General features: G+C 39.2%; 1 protein-coding gene across 3 annotated transcripts in view; it reads right to left on the reverse strand.

Annotated features, from left to right (window-relative positions):
• Window positions 1–5,960: 5,960 nt before the first annotated feature.
• ZNF277 (zinc finger protein 277) overlaps window positions 5,961–18,169 on the reverse strand; it is a 112,692-nt gene continuing 100,483 nt past the window's right edge. For 2 of the 3 annotated variants that reach the window (XM_024757833.1, XM_024757835.1), the window contains exons 8-12: window positions 12,144–12,211; window positions 9,887–9,983; window positions 8,262–8,304; window positions 7,076–7,250; window positions 5,961–6,314 (exon numbers count right to left, since the gene is read on the reverse strand). In XM_024757833.1, coding sequence (XP_024613601.1) covers window positions 6,128–6,314; window positions 7,076–7,250; window positions 8,262–8,304; window positions 9,887–9,983; window positions 12,144–12,211 — 570 coding nt within the window. In that variant the 3' untranslated portion in view covers window positions 5,961–6,127. The remainder of the gene's footprint in view (window positions 6,315–7,075; window positions 7,251–8,261; window positions 8,305–9,886; window positions 9,984–12,143; window positions 12,212–18,169) is intronic. The other variant, XM_024757834.1, reaches the window with a different exon arrangement.

The following is an 18,169-nucleotide window of genomic DNA, read 5'->3' on the forward strand; positions in this document are numbered from 1 at the left end:
AATCCTTTCCAGAAGGTTTTCAATTGGCTTTGCCCAGATACATTATTAGAATCACCATCTATGACTGCTATAGCCTTAGAAAGTGTATTTCTTAATAAGAAGACTTAAAAGTTGAAATGACTCTTTGATCCATGGGCTGCAGAATGGATGTTGTATTAGCAGGCATGAAAACAACATTAATCTGATTGCACATCTCCATCAGAGATATTGGGTGAACAGGTGCACTGTCAACAAACAGATGAGCAGGCTCAGCGGCCATGGCTCACGGGCCTAGCCGCTCTGCAGCATGTGGGATCTTCCCGGACCGGGGCATGAACCCGTGTCCCCTGCATCAGCAGGCGGACTCTCAACCACTGCGCCACCAGGGAAGCCCAACAGTAATATTTTGAAAGGAATCTGTTTTTCTGAGCAGATCTAAACAGTGGGCTTAAAATACTCAGTAAACCATGTTGTAAACAGATGTGCTGTCATCCAGGCTTTGTTGTTCCATTTACAGAGCACAGGCAGAGTAGACTTAGCATAATTATTTTTTAAAATAAGTTTATTTATTTTTGGCTGCATTGGGTCTTTGTTGCTGCATGTGGGCTTTCACTAGTTACGGCAAGCAGGGGCTACTCTTCGTTGCGGTGTGCGGGCTTCTCATTGAGGTGGCTTCTCTTGTTGCAGAGCACAGGCCCTAGGTGTGCGGACTTCAGTAGTTGTGGCTCACGGGCCTAGCCGCTCTGCGGCATGTGCGATCTTCCTGGACCAGGGCTTGAAGCCGTGTCCCCTGCATTGGCAGGCAGATTCTTAACCACTGAGCCACCAGAGAAGCTCAGACTTAGCATAATTCTTAAGGGCCCTAAAATTTTGGGAATGGTAAATGAGCAATGGCTTCAACTTAAAGTCACCTGCTGCATTAAGCCCTAACAGGAAGTCGGCCTGTCCTTTGGAGCTTTGAAGCCAGGCATTAACTTCTATGAAAGTCCTAGATGGCATCTTCTTCCAATAGAAGGCTGCTTTGTCTACATTGAAAATCTGTTGTTTGGTATAGCCACCTTCATAAATTATTTTAGCTAGATCTCCTGGATAACTTGCTGCAGCTTCTTTATTACCAGTTGCTGCTTCACCTTGTACTTTTATGTTATGAAGATGGCTTCTTTCCTTAAACTTCATGAACCAACTTCTGCTAGCTTCAAACTTTTCTCCTGCAGCTTCCTAAGGGAAGAGAGTTAGGGCCTTGCTGTGGATCAGGCTTTGGCTTAAAGGAATGTTGTGGCTTATTTGATCTGCTATCCAGACCATTAAAACTTTCTCCACAACAGCAATAAGGTTGTTTTGCTTTATTATGCATGTGTTCACTGGAGTAGCACTTTTAATTTCCTTGAAGAACTATCCCTTTGCAGTCACAACTTGACTGTTTGGTATAAGAGGTCTAGCTTTTGGTCTCTCTCACCTTCCAACATGCCTTCCTCATTAAGCTTAATCATTTCTAGCTTTTGACTTAAAGCGACAAATGTGTGACTCTTCCTTTCACTTGAACACTCAGAGGCCATTGTAGGGCTCTTCACTGGCCTAAGTTCAATATTGTTGTGTTTTAGGGAATAGGGAGGCCTGAAGAGAGGGACAGAGATGGGCTGGTTTCGGGTGCTCATGGCACCCCAAAACAATGACAATAGTAACATCAAAGATCAATGATCACAGATCACCATAACATATATAGTAATAATGAAAAAGTTTGAAATACTGTGAGAATTACCAAAATGTGAGGGACACGAAGTGAGCAAATGCTGGTGGAGAAACGGCGCGGATAAACTTGCTTGACGCCGGGTTGCCACGAAACTTCAGTTTGTAAAAAACACAGCATCTGAAAAATGCAATACAGCAAAGTGCCAATAAAACAAGGTATGCCTATACCCTGAACTACCGGAGAGGCTGAGAAATGTAGTCTTCATTTTAGGCAGCCATATACCCAACTAAACTTATTATTATTAAAGACATATATAAATACTGGGGGCAACTGGACTACCAGACTAATTGCCCTGGTGAGGACACATACTTCTGGAGAGCCCTCCTCAGCACACCACCTTCTCCTGCTTTTGATTGGCCCAGCCTCCAGCAGTACTTCTCTCGGCTCTGCCTTTTCCAGCAATAGTGGATATGTCCTAGGGCTTGATTTCCCTCTACACCTTTCTGGGAGGAACAGCTGAGTTTGTCACAGTATAATTTATTTAAGTTGTTCCCTTTCCTTCCCTAACACATATAGGCCTAACAGTATTTGTAGGAGCTGATGCTTCCTTCCTTCTTTTTTTTTCTTAAACTTTCTCTCCTTTCTGGCCCAGATAATGTTACCTTTCTCATCTAGATTTTGTCTAACGGGGTCTTCTGTTCTGAGAGATAAGTCACTAGGTTCTGGTCTGTCAAAGGCAACTACTGTCCAAAAAAAATCTTGAGCACTCTCACTCTTCCGAGTGAGATAATCAGCACGTATTTTCTGACTGGGCTGACAGCCAATCCAGGGTTGGATTCCATTTATCACTGCCCTGCTCACTCTCTTCTATTATGCTTCATCTTTCTTGCTGCCCTCCTTTAGAGTCTTAATGCTCAGAATTTCTCAGGTGTGCCCACTCTGGGCACAGACAGCACTCACGTCCTTACCTACAATCACAGCGACATCTGGACACTCATTCAATACCCCCCGAACAGTCTACTTGCATTTGACTGCTATTCCCCTCTCAAATGGTCCAGACTTTCAGGTACACTTGGCACCACTGTCCCAGTCTTTAAGGTGCAATCCACCAGTGGTTCTTCCCAAGGAGTCTCTGCGTGGCTCTAAGAGAGCACTTTGCCAGTAGTGGCCTGTATCCGCGCTCCCTCTGGGACAGTCAGTACAGTTTGCTGAGACTTTGCTTATACTCTTGTTCAATTTCTTTGGAACTAAGTTATTATTTCTGTCCTTATGTTCCAGATGATCCCCCCCAAATATCTACCAACCTAAGAAAAAAACCTCTTAAATGAATGAAACTCCAAGTACAGTATCCTGTCCCTTTTATCTTCAATTTCACTTTTCCTTTAATATCTGTTGGATCTGTTCTCTAAAATCTCAACTTTATCTCCAAAAATGCTTTCTCCTTCTCAAACTTAATTACTCTTCATTTATTTTGTTCTCATCCTGTCACTGGTCCTGTTCTAAGACTGAAGCACATTCTAGAAACACCCCAGATATTCCTTGATTTTCTGAACAAATCTGATTCCTAGAGACACAAGTTTCTAGGCACAGGACTAACTTCCTTCTTGATCTTTGGTTTTGAAACAACGGTAGGTTTTTCATTAAATAAAGGCTCCCATTTATTGTTTGCTGGTTTTCAATGAAAAGCATTGTATGGGTGTCTGCACAGCTTGAGGCTTGGATTCTAAAGCGTTGGCCACAGCTCATATAATTTACAAATCCAGTCAATTGTGGATCACATGGTGGGAGATTACTCTTGAGATTCTGGACAGGCTGTACCACATGACTTCAAGATTAGTCTTGGTGCACTGCCTATACAGGCTTGCATTAACAGTTGAAAACTAGAACTTCAGACTCCAGTGCTCTCTAGTACACATGCTGTGTAAAGTACGCATTTGTAAAGAAATCATAGAATTAGAAGATCACCATTTTGCAAGCCCTAAAAAAAATTCTAGATAACATAAACCAGTGGATATTAAAATGGTTTGATGGGAAACTTTATAATGATGCACCAGACTGACAGCACCTGGATGCACTGATCAATTGTGACATCTCTATAAGTGGCACATCAGATATCATGTGCCTGATGTGATGTGAGAGAAAGCACACATCTCTTATGAATTATTTTTGTAAAAATTTTTTTGAACACAAATTTTTAATGGAGCTTCTAGATATACCAGTTTGCAGGAAAAACTGGTGATAGAGGAACATGTTAAATGACACAAAGAGGATACGCTATCCAAATTCAGAAAGTGAGAAAGATGACCTAATCTCTTTAACAAGTAAGTGGCAGTTAAAATGAAAGGGAGCATAAACTGTTATACATAAGACCCTTAAGGACCACACCAACCAAATGCAAAGTATGTATCTCACTAGAATCCTGATTTAAGCAAACCAAGTAAAAAGACATCTTGAAAAGTTTTTAAAAATCTATTTTTACTTATAGAAAAGTTGCCATAGTACAAAGAATTCCCACATACCCTTCACTTAGATTTCCCCAAATGTTAACATCTTATTGCATCTACTTTATCATTCTCTCTATATATACATACCCATATTAGGGGTGTGTGTGTGTGTGTGTGTGTGTGTGTGTGTACTGCTCCGGGAAGATCTCCCATGCCGTGGAGCAACTAAGCCCATATGCCACAACTACTGAGCCTGCACTCTAGAGCCTGCAAGCCACAACTACTGAGCCCATGTGCCACAACTACTGAAGCCTGTGAGCCTAGAGCCCGTGCTCTGCAACAAGAGTAGACACCACAATGAGAAGCCTGCACACCACAACAAAGAGTAGCCCTCCGCTCGCCACAACTAGAGAAAGCCCATGCACAGCAACAAAGATCCACTGCAGCCAAAAAAAAAAAAAGCCAGGGTCCTTACAGTGGAAGCCCGGAATCCTAACCACTGGACTGCCAGGGAATTCCCCATATTAGTTTTTTATTGCCAACAAAGTGCTCCTTTTCCCTTAACAACTTCAGTGTGTATTTTCTAAAGACAAGAACATTCTTACACATACTACACTGCAATTGCTGAAATCTGGAAATTAATATGAATACCATAACATTTACTACAGACCTTACTCAAATTTTGCTAATTGTCCCACTAATATCTTTTACAGCAGAAGAAAACCATATTTTCTTGGTCCAGGATCCAATCCAGGATCACACAATGTGATACCTCTCTAGTCTTCTTTAATTTGGTACAGTTACTTCAGTCTTTGTTTTTCATGACCTTGATTGTTTGAAGAGTAAAGGCCAATTATTTGTAGACTGTCCCTCACTTGGGTTTAGTTGATGTTTCTTCAGTATATTCACATTATACATTTTGGGGAAGAACCCTGAAAAGTGATGTTTTGTCTTCCTCATTGCATCTTATCAGGAGGCATACAATATTTGTCCTGTAACTGGTAATGTTGTAAAAAGACATTTTTGAGACAACTAAGGAAAACTGAAAACATATGATATTAGGAAGTTATTGTTAATTTTGTTAGATGTCATAATGGTATTGTGGTTGTTTTTAAAAAAATGGTATTCATCTGTTAGCCGTATATACATTGTAGGGGAAAGTGAAGTTATTTGTCTTGATGTCCATTTCTAGGGAGTTTAATAACTCCAGGTGGAAAGCAATAATAATAACATAGTCAGATTTTGATTTTTCTGAAATAGTGTCCGATTTGTGCATCATCCAGGACTTTGACCACTGTTCCTCTCTTCTGTGGCTCCTCTTTTGGTCACTACATTCACAGCTGACCCAATGTAGTACAGAAAGCACACGTCTGTCAAATTTTGTGACTTGCTGGATGACGAAAGCTTGTGGGGAAGAGACTGAAACTACTGGTTGAAATTAGGTTTATAAATAATTTGAACATTTCACTTCTTTGTGATTGGCACGTCTTCCTTATTATAGATAAAAATGAGTCTAATGAAATGAGATCATTTACAATGATTACATAACAAAACTTCAGAGCTCATATATAAAAAGTTTTCATTTTATTTAGTTTCTACTTTATTTTTGGGAAAAAAATTAGTTTTTTAGAAGTTTATTTTGGACTTCCCTGGTGATGCAGCGGCTAAGAATCCGCCTGCCAAAGCAGGGGACACGGGTTCAATCCCTGGTCCGGGAAGATCCCACGTGCTGCAGAGCAACTAGGACCGTGTGCCACAACTACTGAGCCCACGCTCTAGAGCCCATGAGCCACAACTACTGAAGCCTGCGAGCCTAGAGCCCGTGCTCCGCAACAAGGGAAGCCACTGCAATGAGAAGCCCGCGCACCGCAACGAAGACCCAAGACAGCCAATTTAAAAAATATATATATATTTTACCAAAGACTAATCCTTTGCTGATGTTCAAATTTAAAGTATTCTTTTGCATCTGTCTCATTGGAGAAAACATGAAACATTGCTTCTGTGGCAGTTTCTTCTAGTTTTTCAAGGACTCATGTAGTAGCAACTGGTTCAAAATACTGCTTTGTTTCAAAGCATGCAGTTTAGATGTATCTTCACTAATGATGGCGATATTTCCATTTTGTTCCTGAGCTGTCAGGTCACTTTCACTGTCAGACAGGGTACATAGCAGAGTGTCATTTTCATAGGTTGGAAAATAATACCTGAAAACAACCACAGATATACTGAATAACCAAAACTATACATTATCCAGAAAATTTCTAGGCAGCTGAATGTACACATCACTATAATTTTGCTAGGTTTCCTTGCCAACAATTTCAACTGCATTTTGCAAAGGCTGTAAGGGAGAGAACTCCTGAATTACTTTTACTTTGACCTTTACTGGCTGAAATCAGTCTTACTAGTATCCTTGCTAGTTGGCAATTCAGCCTTAGCTTGATATCTACCATAACAAGACACTCACTATCTTAAAAGGCAGCCTACCCCACTATCAGGCAACTCTAGCTATTAAATAATACCTTCTCGATAAAGCTAAAAATGACATCTCTCTCATTTCTACTCAAAGGGCCCAGTTCTTCCCTAAGGTTAACAAGTTCAAATACAGTTACTCTTTCATACACTGCTCCTTTTATCAGTTGTATCTGATAAAAACAACTGCTTCTGCTTGTGAGGTTTTTTTTTCCCTCCCCCAACCTAATCATCACTATTTCCTTCATTATAAATTATCAAACATTAAAATATCTAAAGAATTTTTACTCTGGTTCCTTCTCTGGACACACTTTGTAGTTAGTTCTGAAATCTAAAGGTTTCGACCTGAATGAGAATTATAGGAACAGGGTCTCAGGTCAATCCAGGGCTGACCTTGCCTCTCATAAATCTGGGATTTTCTAAAGAGGAATTAAATAAAGGGATGAAATAATGGAGAAGCAGCAAAGAAATGTATGTCTGGTTGAGCAGTACTCACTGTGGTTGATCCCATGTCTGTCTTTCAGGAAGCAGTGAAGTATGTTTAGCTTCTTCCATGTGAGTCCTTAAGTCTGCTTTGGACTTGAACTTCTCATGGCAGCCATAACATCTACATTGGTGAATTTGCCGCCGAATGAAATTGACTAGTTTCACTTGTTCATAGAAGTTCAGTCCTGAAAATGACAGTACACAGAATCATCAGACAACTGGTCAGACCCATTTTTGCATTTTTATAATTTTTTAAAAGAACCGCTTCTCTTTATTAACCAACCTGAAGAGGCAGTGCAGTTTTAAAGCATATTAATAGATATCAAATAATAACAGCCAATACTTATATAGGGCTTATGTGCTAGGCACTGTTCTAATCACTTTCCATGCATTAATACGTTTAATCCTCGCAATACCCTATCACATAGGTGGTGTTACCGTATCCACATTATACATTAGGAAACTGTCCAGAATTGCACAGCCTGTAGGTGTAGAGCCAGGATTTGACACCAGGCTGTTGGCTCCACAGCCCATGTTCTTGACTATTAATCTATTACATATATAACATATACACATGCCATAAGAGTGGTAAAGTAAAGTAACATGTCCAAGAGTCTAGGAAAGTAGTCGGTGAGTTGAGGTGTGGGAAGTGAGCTTTTTATGGTCTTGGATACATTAGCAAGTCAGTACTTTATGTCTTCATGACCCTAATCTTTCTATCATAGTGATCCAATTGGGTCCATCTATAATAAATAATCTAGCTACACTACCAAGCAGCGCAGTAGTGTTTTACATACTCTATCCACTCTCTGTAACATTCTGCTGACCCGAGGCCCAACGTCACACACCCAGTAAGTGCTAGAGCTGGAATATGAACTCTAGTGTGACTTCAAAATCCACGTTTTTTCCACTAGTCCCCACCACATTATGATATTAACCATTAACCTGTACTTTATTTGAAGCAATCATATATGTAGAAAAGAAGAAAGACTGTATGAAATCAAAACCATATGTGAATATTATAGTTCAAAATGGTTGTGAATCACGGTTTCAGGCAGTTCTGTTGAGACCATCTGTGGAGAGACACATTTTGGCTGTGCACTCTCCAATCACAACTGTGCAACGCAGGCATCGTTTACGGGATGGTGTATAAAAAAATGCAGCATCATGGAAAACAACTTCCGAATCAAACTCACCAAGTTCTGACTTTATTTTGAGGAGATCAAATTCATGTGCATCCTAAAAAAAGGAACGAATATATCTGTGAGCATATAAATTATTTAATCTTTCAGGCTGAAGTTATAAACAGACAGCTTATTCACAGGAGTTTGAACACTGTAGAAACTCAGTCTCGGTTCATCATCTGCTTTTGAAGTCTTCGAAATCTAACTGCTTCCCCCCACATCCAACTGCTTTATAAAGCACAGTCCAAACAAGTCATGTCAATCAGTTAAAACATTTAATTGTTCACAGCTTGTATCTCCAGTCTTTACAAATTTACTCTGTATGCATTCTGCAGTCTGACAGAAGTGTCCTCAGTCGCTAGGTAAGATGTGGCCCTACTGTACTGTGTGTCTGGACTAGAATTATGCTCCACAAGCAGATAGGTAATTTAAAAAATTCTGCTCTTCGTTTTATGCTGTCAAATACAGTGTTTAAATCTGCAAGTTTCTCTTCACTCATACCTTCCCACAAATTGCATGTCTTGATTTTCATGATGCATAGACTTATTTTTATTCTGTTCCATCCCTGCAATCGCCCATCTGGGTAAATGCTTCAACTTATAAGCTCACAGAGAATAAAGACCGCCTAACTCCCCGTGAAGGTATTCAGTGTAGCATCACAGTCAGGATAATTAAGAATTCCATGATATGTTATCACTGAAAGTAACTGAGCAGAGGTTGAGGACACCAGTCAAGGATACTGCAAAGGGAATTCTTACACAGGATAGGGGGACCAAGGCTCCTTCCAATTCAAAGATACTAGGATATTATGAGTTACATTTAAACACTGGAAACTATACACACATACTAGTGGCAACCTGTTTCAGACAAAATGACTCTGTTTTGACTTCAGTAAATACCCATAGCCTTTTGAACACCTTTCAGGTCCTTGTTTTTATGAATGAGAATGGAATGAACATGGGTGAAAAAGGAGAGTCTGCTCCACTATGACAGAGCTGAGTGGCGGGAGGGGAGGGAGGGCACATCAGAATAATACAGTAATATTTTTCTGTTATACTCAACTCTCTACTCCCAATATAACATAAAGATGGCCTCCAGAAAGGAAAGCGCAAACTGGAAATGTCCTCAAATTTCTTCTCTCTAAATCCTTTTAACTGAAGGAGCTGCAAGACCACACCCTGTGCCCTCTCCACCTCCATGGCTCCCCCACCCCCATTTCCCCCAAGGGCTCTGTAAACGGCATCTTTTTCTCTTTCTGCTCTCCTTGTTCACCAGCATGGGAAGCACTGGAAAAAGACTCAGAACCTGTCCATATCCTGGGTATTGTTCATCGTGGTTGCAGATCCCACAGTCTAGGCCAGAACTATCTCATAAGCATCTCAGAGGTGGGATGGCATCAGTGGTCTGTGAAATCCCAAACTAACAGTTCACCCAGGTCCAGTCAGTTGTACTTAACTGCCCTGAGTTCTAGTTCTCCTCCATGGACCTGCCCTGTCTCTTCTGTTTTGCTTATAGCACTTTTAGGAAGGGGAAAATAATTGAGAAACTAAAGGTGTAAGATGATGAGGCTGCAGTTATCATCAGCTTCTCCCTGTTGGAACAACGAAACAAAATTCAAATGAATAAAAGTGTCTCACCTCCATGTGGACACATAATTTCTCAATTGTTTCTGCTTGCTTTTCACAAAATAGGCAGACAGCAGAGAGAGGGTGTTCTTCCCAATCAGACCAGTCACTGTGTTAGAAAGAAAAGAGCAAACATGGAGATTCTCTTCATTAAGAGGGCGTCCTGCACAGTGACTTGGTATTACTTTCTGCTCCCTAGGAAACCCTGCCATTCTCTTTCAACTCTGACATTTCTGTAAAGACTGTCATATCATATTATGACTTTTTGATACAGTTTTTGAAATTCAAAGTAGCACCATGAAATTAATATAAATACCAAACAGGTGCTGCTCCATTTTCTTACATTTGCCTCTCTGAGCAGCTATTTCACTACGAGATCAGTGCAATGTCTTTCTGAGAAAACCAGCTTTAATTTGCGGAGAAGATATATCAGGAAATGTAAGCTCTCTCTCATTAACCATGACCACTAAGTGCACATGCTGTGAGGTGCAGTGCTGGGAGTGTGTTTCTGCATGATAAATGGCGTATTTTAAAAAGGCAAACCTTTATCTATCATGTGGGAAATACTGATCATTTTAAATGGGGCAAGTGTTAAATCTGATGGCAAATAGAGAAATCAAAAGGCATACAGGGCCCTTTTTACCATTTTCTCCCCTCATTGCATTTATTTTTTGAGATACTGTCAACTTCTTGTCATTCCTAAACCAGGAGAACCAAAATCCTGGGAGAGACAAAAGGCTGAACAGCTTTGAATGAAAAGAGAATGAATAACAGGGAATCCTTTTAGGTTGAAAAGAATACTTCTCAAGCTTATAATTTCAAACAAAGAAGCTGTGACTGTTTTACGTTAGTCATCAACGGGATGAACACAGAACAAGGTTAACCTCCATTGAGTTATATTCACTACTCCAATGGCAAGCAGCATGGAGAGAGAGTTCAAAGATCATATCACTTTAAGGTCTAGGGACCAATGGACTAATAAGCAAAGCACTTTGGAATATATTTTTCTCTGACTTATATACTACCTGTGTGTTCAATGAATAGCTTTAGTAGCAAAACAGTATTTGGTTGGAATAACAGTTGCTTTAGTGATTCTTATGTCCAAGTTATTTTGGTATTATGATTATTATTTTTTATTGAAGTATAGTTGATTTAAAATGTGTTAGTTCCAGGTGTACAGCAAAGTGATTCAGTTTTTTATATACATATGTATAAAATCTTTTTATATACATATATATTTATATACATATTCTTTTATATACATATATATTTATATACATTCTTTATCAGATTCTTTTCCATTATAGGTTATTACAAGATACTGAATAGAATTCCCTGTGTTATACAGTACGACCTTGTTGTTTATCAATTTTATATATAGGACTGTGTATCTGTTAATGCTGAACCCCTAATTTACCCCCTTCCCCCTTTGGTAAACATAAATTTGTTTTTTATGTCTGTGAGTCTATTTCTGTTTCCTAAGTAAGTTCATTTGTATCATTTTATTAGATTCCACATACAAGTGGTATCATATGTTATTTGTCTTTCTCTGTCTGACTAACTTTACTTAGTACGATAATCTCTAGGTCCATCTATATTGCTGCAAATGATATTATATCATTCTTTTTTTTTTGGCTGAGTAATATTCCATTGTTTGTATACCACAAACAGTTTTTCCATTCAACTGTCCATGGACATTTAGGTTGCTTCCATGTCTTGGCTACTGTAAACAGCGCTGCTATGAACATTGGGATGCATGTATCTTTTCTTTTTCTGTTTTGTTTTTGTCCACACCTCACGGCACGTGGAACTTCCCTGACCAGGAATCTTAAGCACTGGACCACCAGGGAAGTCCCATTTATCTTTTTAAATTAGAGTTTTCGTCTTTTCCAGATATATGCCCAGGAGGGTGATCGTTGGATCATATGCTAACTCTATTTTTAGTTTTTTAAGGAACCTCTATACTGTTCTCCACAGTGGCTGCACCAAGTTACATGCCCATCAAAACTGTAGGAGGGTTCTCTTTTCTTCACACCTTCTCCAGCATTTATTATTTGCAGACTTTTTGATGATGGCCATTCTGACTGGTATGAGAAGTTATTTTGAATTCAAGTTTTTGCTATATTACATGAAATGATGCATGGCTTAGAGAGAGGGTTCTCTTTCTTTTGACTCTGTCTTTTCAGAATGGTAATTTTAAATCAAACTAAGGAACTGTTTTCCTTCTCTTAAACCACTGTAATTAAGTAGCATCAATAGTAAGTCTTACTCTTCCTGATGATCCAGCAACTCCCGATCATCTTCTAGTTGAACTTCTTCCCAGGATTTTCCAAGTTCCTTTGTAGGAAGAACAGAGGGATTAGAGATAAAAAGGAGGGGTGAAGGAGGAAGAGGCAAAAGGAGAAAGTAGACACAGAACTCAAAAACAAAACAAGACAGAACCCAAATGGAAATGGTTTTAAAATAATACAAGCAGAATATATTAAAGCTGTTATTTCACGGATAAGAAATGATAATCAAATTTTAGGATTTAGGATATATCCTAAATGGTTAGGATTTGGGATATATCCTAAATCAAACATTTTAAAAATATGCAAAAATGTTTAATAATATTTTCATATGTTTTTCTTTTTGAAGAAGCAGTAATAAGCTTTCAGTGAAGTTCTTTTCTCTTAAATGTTAATCAGCATTTCTCAACCCTGGATCCACATAAGAATCTCTTGGGGATCTTTTCAAAACACCACTAATGGGCTTCCCTGGTGGCGCAGTGGTTGAGAGTCCGCCTGCTGATGCAGGGGACACGGGTTTGTGCCCCGGTCCGGGAAGATCCCACATGCCGCGGAGCGGCTGGGCCTGTGAGCCATGGCCGCTGAGCCTGTGCGTCCGGAGCCTGTGCTCTGCAACGGGAGAGGCCACAACAGCGAGAGGCCTCTGTACCGCAAAAAAACAAACAAACAAACAAAACCCCACTAATATCTTTTGACAGAGACTCTGAAACATCCTCCTAGCTGGACTCTGTTTCTATTTGAGGTCCCCTACAGTCTATTTCCCCGACAGCAGCCACAGTGAGCTTTCTAAAGGGTACCTCCCTGTTTGTATGACCCCTCCCAGGGCTTCTCACACACTCAGAACAAAATTCAGAGGCCTTACCATGGCTTATAAGGCCTCCATGTTCTGCCCTGGCTCCCTCTCCATCACTATGTCCCACCACTTTTTCTCTTGCTCAGCTGGCTCCAGCCAGACTGCTCTTTTGCTATTGCTTGAACACAGCAAGCTGACTTCCACCCAGCTACTTCTGTACTTGTCGCATCGTCTGCCTGAAACACTGCTCCCTCACATATCCTAACATGGCTCCGTCATCCTGGTCTCTGCTTAAACGCTACTACCTCTTTTTCTGACTACTCTGTCTAAAACACCCCTCCTTCAAGTTACTTTTTATTCCTCTAGGATGTTTTATTTTTCTTCAAAGCATTGATCACACCCTGAAATCATTTTGTGTATCTATTTGTTTTCTTATTTGCTCTCTGTCTTTTCCACTAGAATGTCTGTTTGGACATGGCCTTTGTTCGTTGTTACATTTCCAGAGCCGGGCACACAGTGGTTACTAGAAGTATTTTTTTGAATTGAATTTTAACTGAAAACATCTAAAAAATATGATGTCAATTTAGATCCTACCTCAAAAGGTTTCGTAATGTGGTTAGATAGTTAATGTATAAAAAGCACATGGTACATGGTACCAGGTAACAGTAGGTACTCAAATATCTACTCAAATCTCTTTTCTCTCTTACAGTTCATGGAGGAGTTCCACCCTTTTAGGGCTATGTCTGGAAAATTTAGTCATAGTTTCAGCAAAACTTTATGTAGTGATGAGAAGGAATGATTTCTTTTGGCCCAACCATGTCTCTTTTATCCCTTGAGTCCTTTCTTTCTTTCTCTTGTCCTTTCTTTTCTCTCCACACAATCTTCCCACCATGCCATGCAAAAGCAGACAGTGCATTAAAGAAGGATGTAGAAATACTAGTGGGCACTTTTTCAAGCAGTTAAACTATGGCAACTGTCAAGTCCAACCTCACCTGATATAATACAGATATCCTTCTTTTGGAAAAACATTACCAGAATTCACCTCATGAACATTTTTTTTTTCTAAAAAGGTATTCATTTAACTAAAAACAAAGAACTACAAGAGCCATTATGATTTAGAGAAAAGCTATCATTCATCAACTTAATGAGAGGTTTTGAAGCTGTCATCACCTATCAGCTAAATGACGCATAAACTCAGACATGCAGATTTACCATAACGTCATTAGAGATAGTTAATTTGGACTCTATAATGTACTTCCCAGAGTAGTCATGAAGTGTCTAAGCATCATTATGAACATCAAGAATGGCCTCACCATTGCCAACAGGATCCTTGTTAGATGGAATTTTTGGTGATGAATTAAATCTTTTATGTCTCTCTGGACTTGGACTAATACCCTGATGGGCCATTTGGGGTACTATCATTCTCAACAATACAGGCAAATGTTACTTATCAATAAATGTTTTGAGCCCAAAATGATGAAAAATATCTTTCACTGTCAAACTTCCAAAGTCAAAGCATTACTTTGCAGCTTTCTCAGTATTAAGTACAACACGGGGATTTATCTAGGCAATACAGCACTAACCATTTACCATTTGAGAGAAAAATGGAACTCTGTGTTCATTAGAATAGGAAACAAGTGATTTGCATGTGACAGCGGCTGAGACTTTCCTAGAGTGCTCTGCCTTGGTACAGTTAAATATATGACTTATTACAGGAATAAGACCCAAAGAGAAAAAAAATTTAGCCTCTAATTAAGACACTGTGCCTGCTAATGAATCATGTTAGGAAAGAAAAGAATATAAGAAAAACAAAGTTTGGAAGGCATGCCAGTAAAGATGTTCAGAACACTTCCTCAAACCTTTGCATCAGCTGGCTTATGATCAATGACAGGGTGCAAAAAAACATGGAAAAAACTTAACACGTGCTTACACAAGAAATCCACCAGAAACAGAGACAGTGTTTTAAATGTAAATATTAATAACTGCAGTAGAGAGAACTATAACAAAACTGAAAAACAGGTTAAGAGCCTACTTTTGTTACAAATGGCTTTGTGTATTTTAAAAATAAAAAAAATTAAGTCAAAATGATAATATCACTGTAAAAATAGTTCCCTTTAGAAAAATTTAGGGCTTGAAATGTGAGCACTTTAGGAATATGTAGGTGAAGCCTCAGTGATGATGTTAAGCAGTCTGCTGCCCTCTGAGGCAGGGGTATTTGAATGTGAAACTGCCTGGGACCTCGTCCCCTTACCTTTCTCCACTCTCCACTGAACCCTTCTGTTTGTGAGAAAATAAAGCAAGAACTCTAAGTAGATAATCTAGACCATGCAAAAGACCTTTAATATACTTATTTGCAAGTCTGTTAATATTAAAAAACTGATATGAGTAATTAAACATGGAAATTATTTCACCCAAGAAAGAAAAAGGAATCTATCAATTTGCTGAGCTGAGAAGAGACCAAAAACAGCCTCATGTCCCAACTAGGGATCTGGACACCTTTTATGGCTCTCCCACCTTTTATGACTCTCAGAGCGTATCTTGCCAGGAATATCCTGGATGCTTCCATTACTGCTGGTCTGAAAATTCTCCTTGGAAGTGAGACACTGTGGATGCATGACTCAATGACTATATAGATCTGCTACAGGAGAGGTTGAAACATTAACTCTGTACACACCATTACAAAGTGCTGAAATTAATGTGTTTACATGTCTGGTTCTCATACCAACCTCTAAATTCCTTGAAAGTAGTGGCTTAAATCAACCACCTGTTCTGTCATATTTTTCTTTCTGTTCCACCAGGGTTTGGTACCTAGAAGTTACTCAAACATTTGTAGAATGTATGCAGCCAATGAAATTGCTTCTGAAGGGAAGAGGATGTGAGAAATGGATGTGCAGACACCAGTTACTAACACAACAATTCAATCTTTTGCCCACATCCACATACTTATGTCAGCCCTTTCCCTCAGAGGAATAAACAATGAACGTCTCTCATTTCTTTTCTTTTTCTCTTTTTTAGCTTTTTAAAAAACAAAGTGGGAATTCCCTGGTGGTCCAGTGGTTAGGACTCTGAACTTCCACTGCCGGGGCCCTGGGTTCAATCCCTGGTCGGAGAACTAAGATCATGCAACCCGCGCAGCGTGGCCAAAAAAGAAAAAACAAATCTTATTGTTGGCCTCAATGGGAAAGCATATAGCTAAGATGGCTAAGGTTGTGGGTTAGAGCCCTTAAGGAGCTGATTAAAGTTAGTTTTACCTTGACCTTGGTTCACTTTCTAGTTTGGTGTAAAAGACAATAGGCAAAAGTGTGTGTGTGTGTGTGTGGAGATCATTATGAATTTATCACCATTAATTGACCAAAAAACCCAACCCAAAGTATAAGAGGTAGGTACTACTATTATTTCAATTGTAAAAACTGAGGAAAAATTGAAGGAAACTGATGCAGAAAGCTCCAGCTATGTGACCCTGGGAAAATTACTGAACTTCTCTGTGCTGTAGTTGCCTAATCTATAAATGAGGATAATGACAAAAGCTGTGTCATAAGGCTGTGGTTAAGAGTAAAAGACTTAATTTAAATACCAAAGACAGTACCTGGCACGTATCAGGTACTCAAATGCTCCTAGTTAAAACCAAACCAAAAACTTCTAACGATATTACCCTAAAATGATTTAATTTTCATTTTATATGTTACTGAAGCCTTTACATTCTCTTGAAGCACTTCTCTCAAGTCATGATTCATCCCACATGAAATCTGGGCACTCTGTGGGCAGTACAATCTAGCACACTCATCTAGAGACAGCTGGTCCCAACGGATAATTTCAGTTTTCACAGTCACACTACTTGATGCCCAGGGAATGAAGTATCAAACTTTTCTAAAAGTGACAGCAGAATTTGAGTGAGCAGTTTCTTTGAAGTCTCCTCTAAAAGATAAACACCTCCAGCTATACACAATGTTCTGCTAGTCCCAAGCTCTTGACTATTAGTTTAAAAGAGCCCCAGAAGGAAGTGCTATTAAATTGCTTCCACAGCTTTCTGCAGTAGCTCAATATTTCTTAGAGTTAACACTGAAGTCCACCCCCTGTAGGATTGGGCTGGGCCCTGAAGCAGCGTTTGCTCTAGGAATTAACGACTGAGTGATTTCAAGAGAAGACTGAAAGACTCAAAGGGTGCCTTTGCCTGTAGCTAGTTGTAAAACATGTGTAGCAAACCATGGCGACCTCTCAGAGCCAATCTTCACACACCCTTATTCCACTTGTTTCTCAAGGGGAATTTTCTTTTAATATGCTAAGGATTAGTTAGAACAGGCAAAAATTCTATCCTAAAGCAGAGATTTCCAATATAATTCAGAATATGCTTGTTTCTGTCCAATACATAAAATGGTGCATTATTATCAATTATGCTTTTCGTGGCCAATGGGTTTGGATTAAAATTCAAATTTCAGAGCAAAAAACAATTTCCATTTGCTTTAGAAAAGTGTCAGAACCAGAATTCCCCATCTTTTTTTTGAGCCTTAATTTTAAAAAAATATTTAAAATTTATTTTTTTACACTGCAGGTTCTTATTGGTTATCCATTTTATACACATCAGTGCATACATGTCAATCCCAATTGCCCAATTCATCACACCCCCACCCCCACCCCCCAGCCACTTTCCCCCCTTGGTGTCCATACGTTTGTTCTCTACATCTGTGTCTCTATTTCTGCCCTGCAAACTGGTTCATCTGTACCATTTTTCTAGATTCCACATATACGCATTAATATACAATATTTGTATATTAATATTTGTATATTAATATTTCTCTTTCTGACTTCCTTCCCTCTGTATGACACTCTCTAGGTCCATCCACGTCTCAACAAATGACCCAATTTCATTCCGTTTTATGGCTGAGTAATATTCCATTGTATGTATGTACCACATCTTCTTTATCCATTCATCTGTCGATGAAGCAGCTTTTCATGTGCTTCTTGGCCATCTGTATGTGTTCTTTGGAGAAATGTCTATTTAGGTCTTCTATCCATTTTCGGACTGGGGTGTTTGTTTTATTAATATTGAGCCGTTTATATATATTGGAGATTAATCCTTTGTCCGTTGATTCGTTTGCAAATATTTTCTCCCATTCTGAGGGTTGTCTTTACGTCTTGTTTATGGTTTCCTTTGCTGTGCAAAAGCTCTGAAGTTTCATTAGGTCCAATTTATTTATTTTTGTTTTTATTTCCATT

Source organism: Neophocaena asiaeorientalis, unplaced genomic scaffold, assembly GCF_003031525.2.
Source record: "Neophocaena asiaeorientalis asiaeorientalis breed wild unplaced genomic scaffold, Neophocaena_asiaeorientalis_V1.1 scaffold116, whole genome shotgun sequence".
Classification (NCBI taxonomy): Eukaryota; Metazoa; Chordata; class Mammalia; order Artiodactyla; family Phocoenidae; genus Neophocaena; species Neophocaena asiaeorientalis.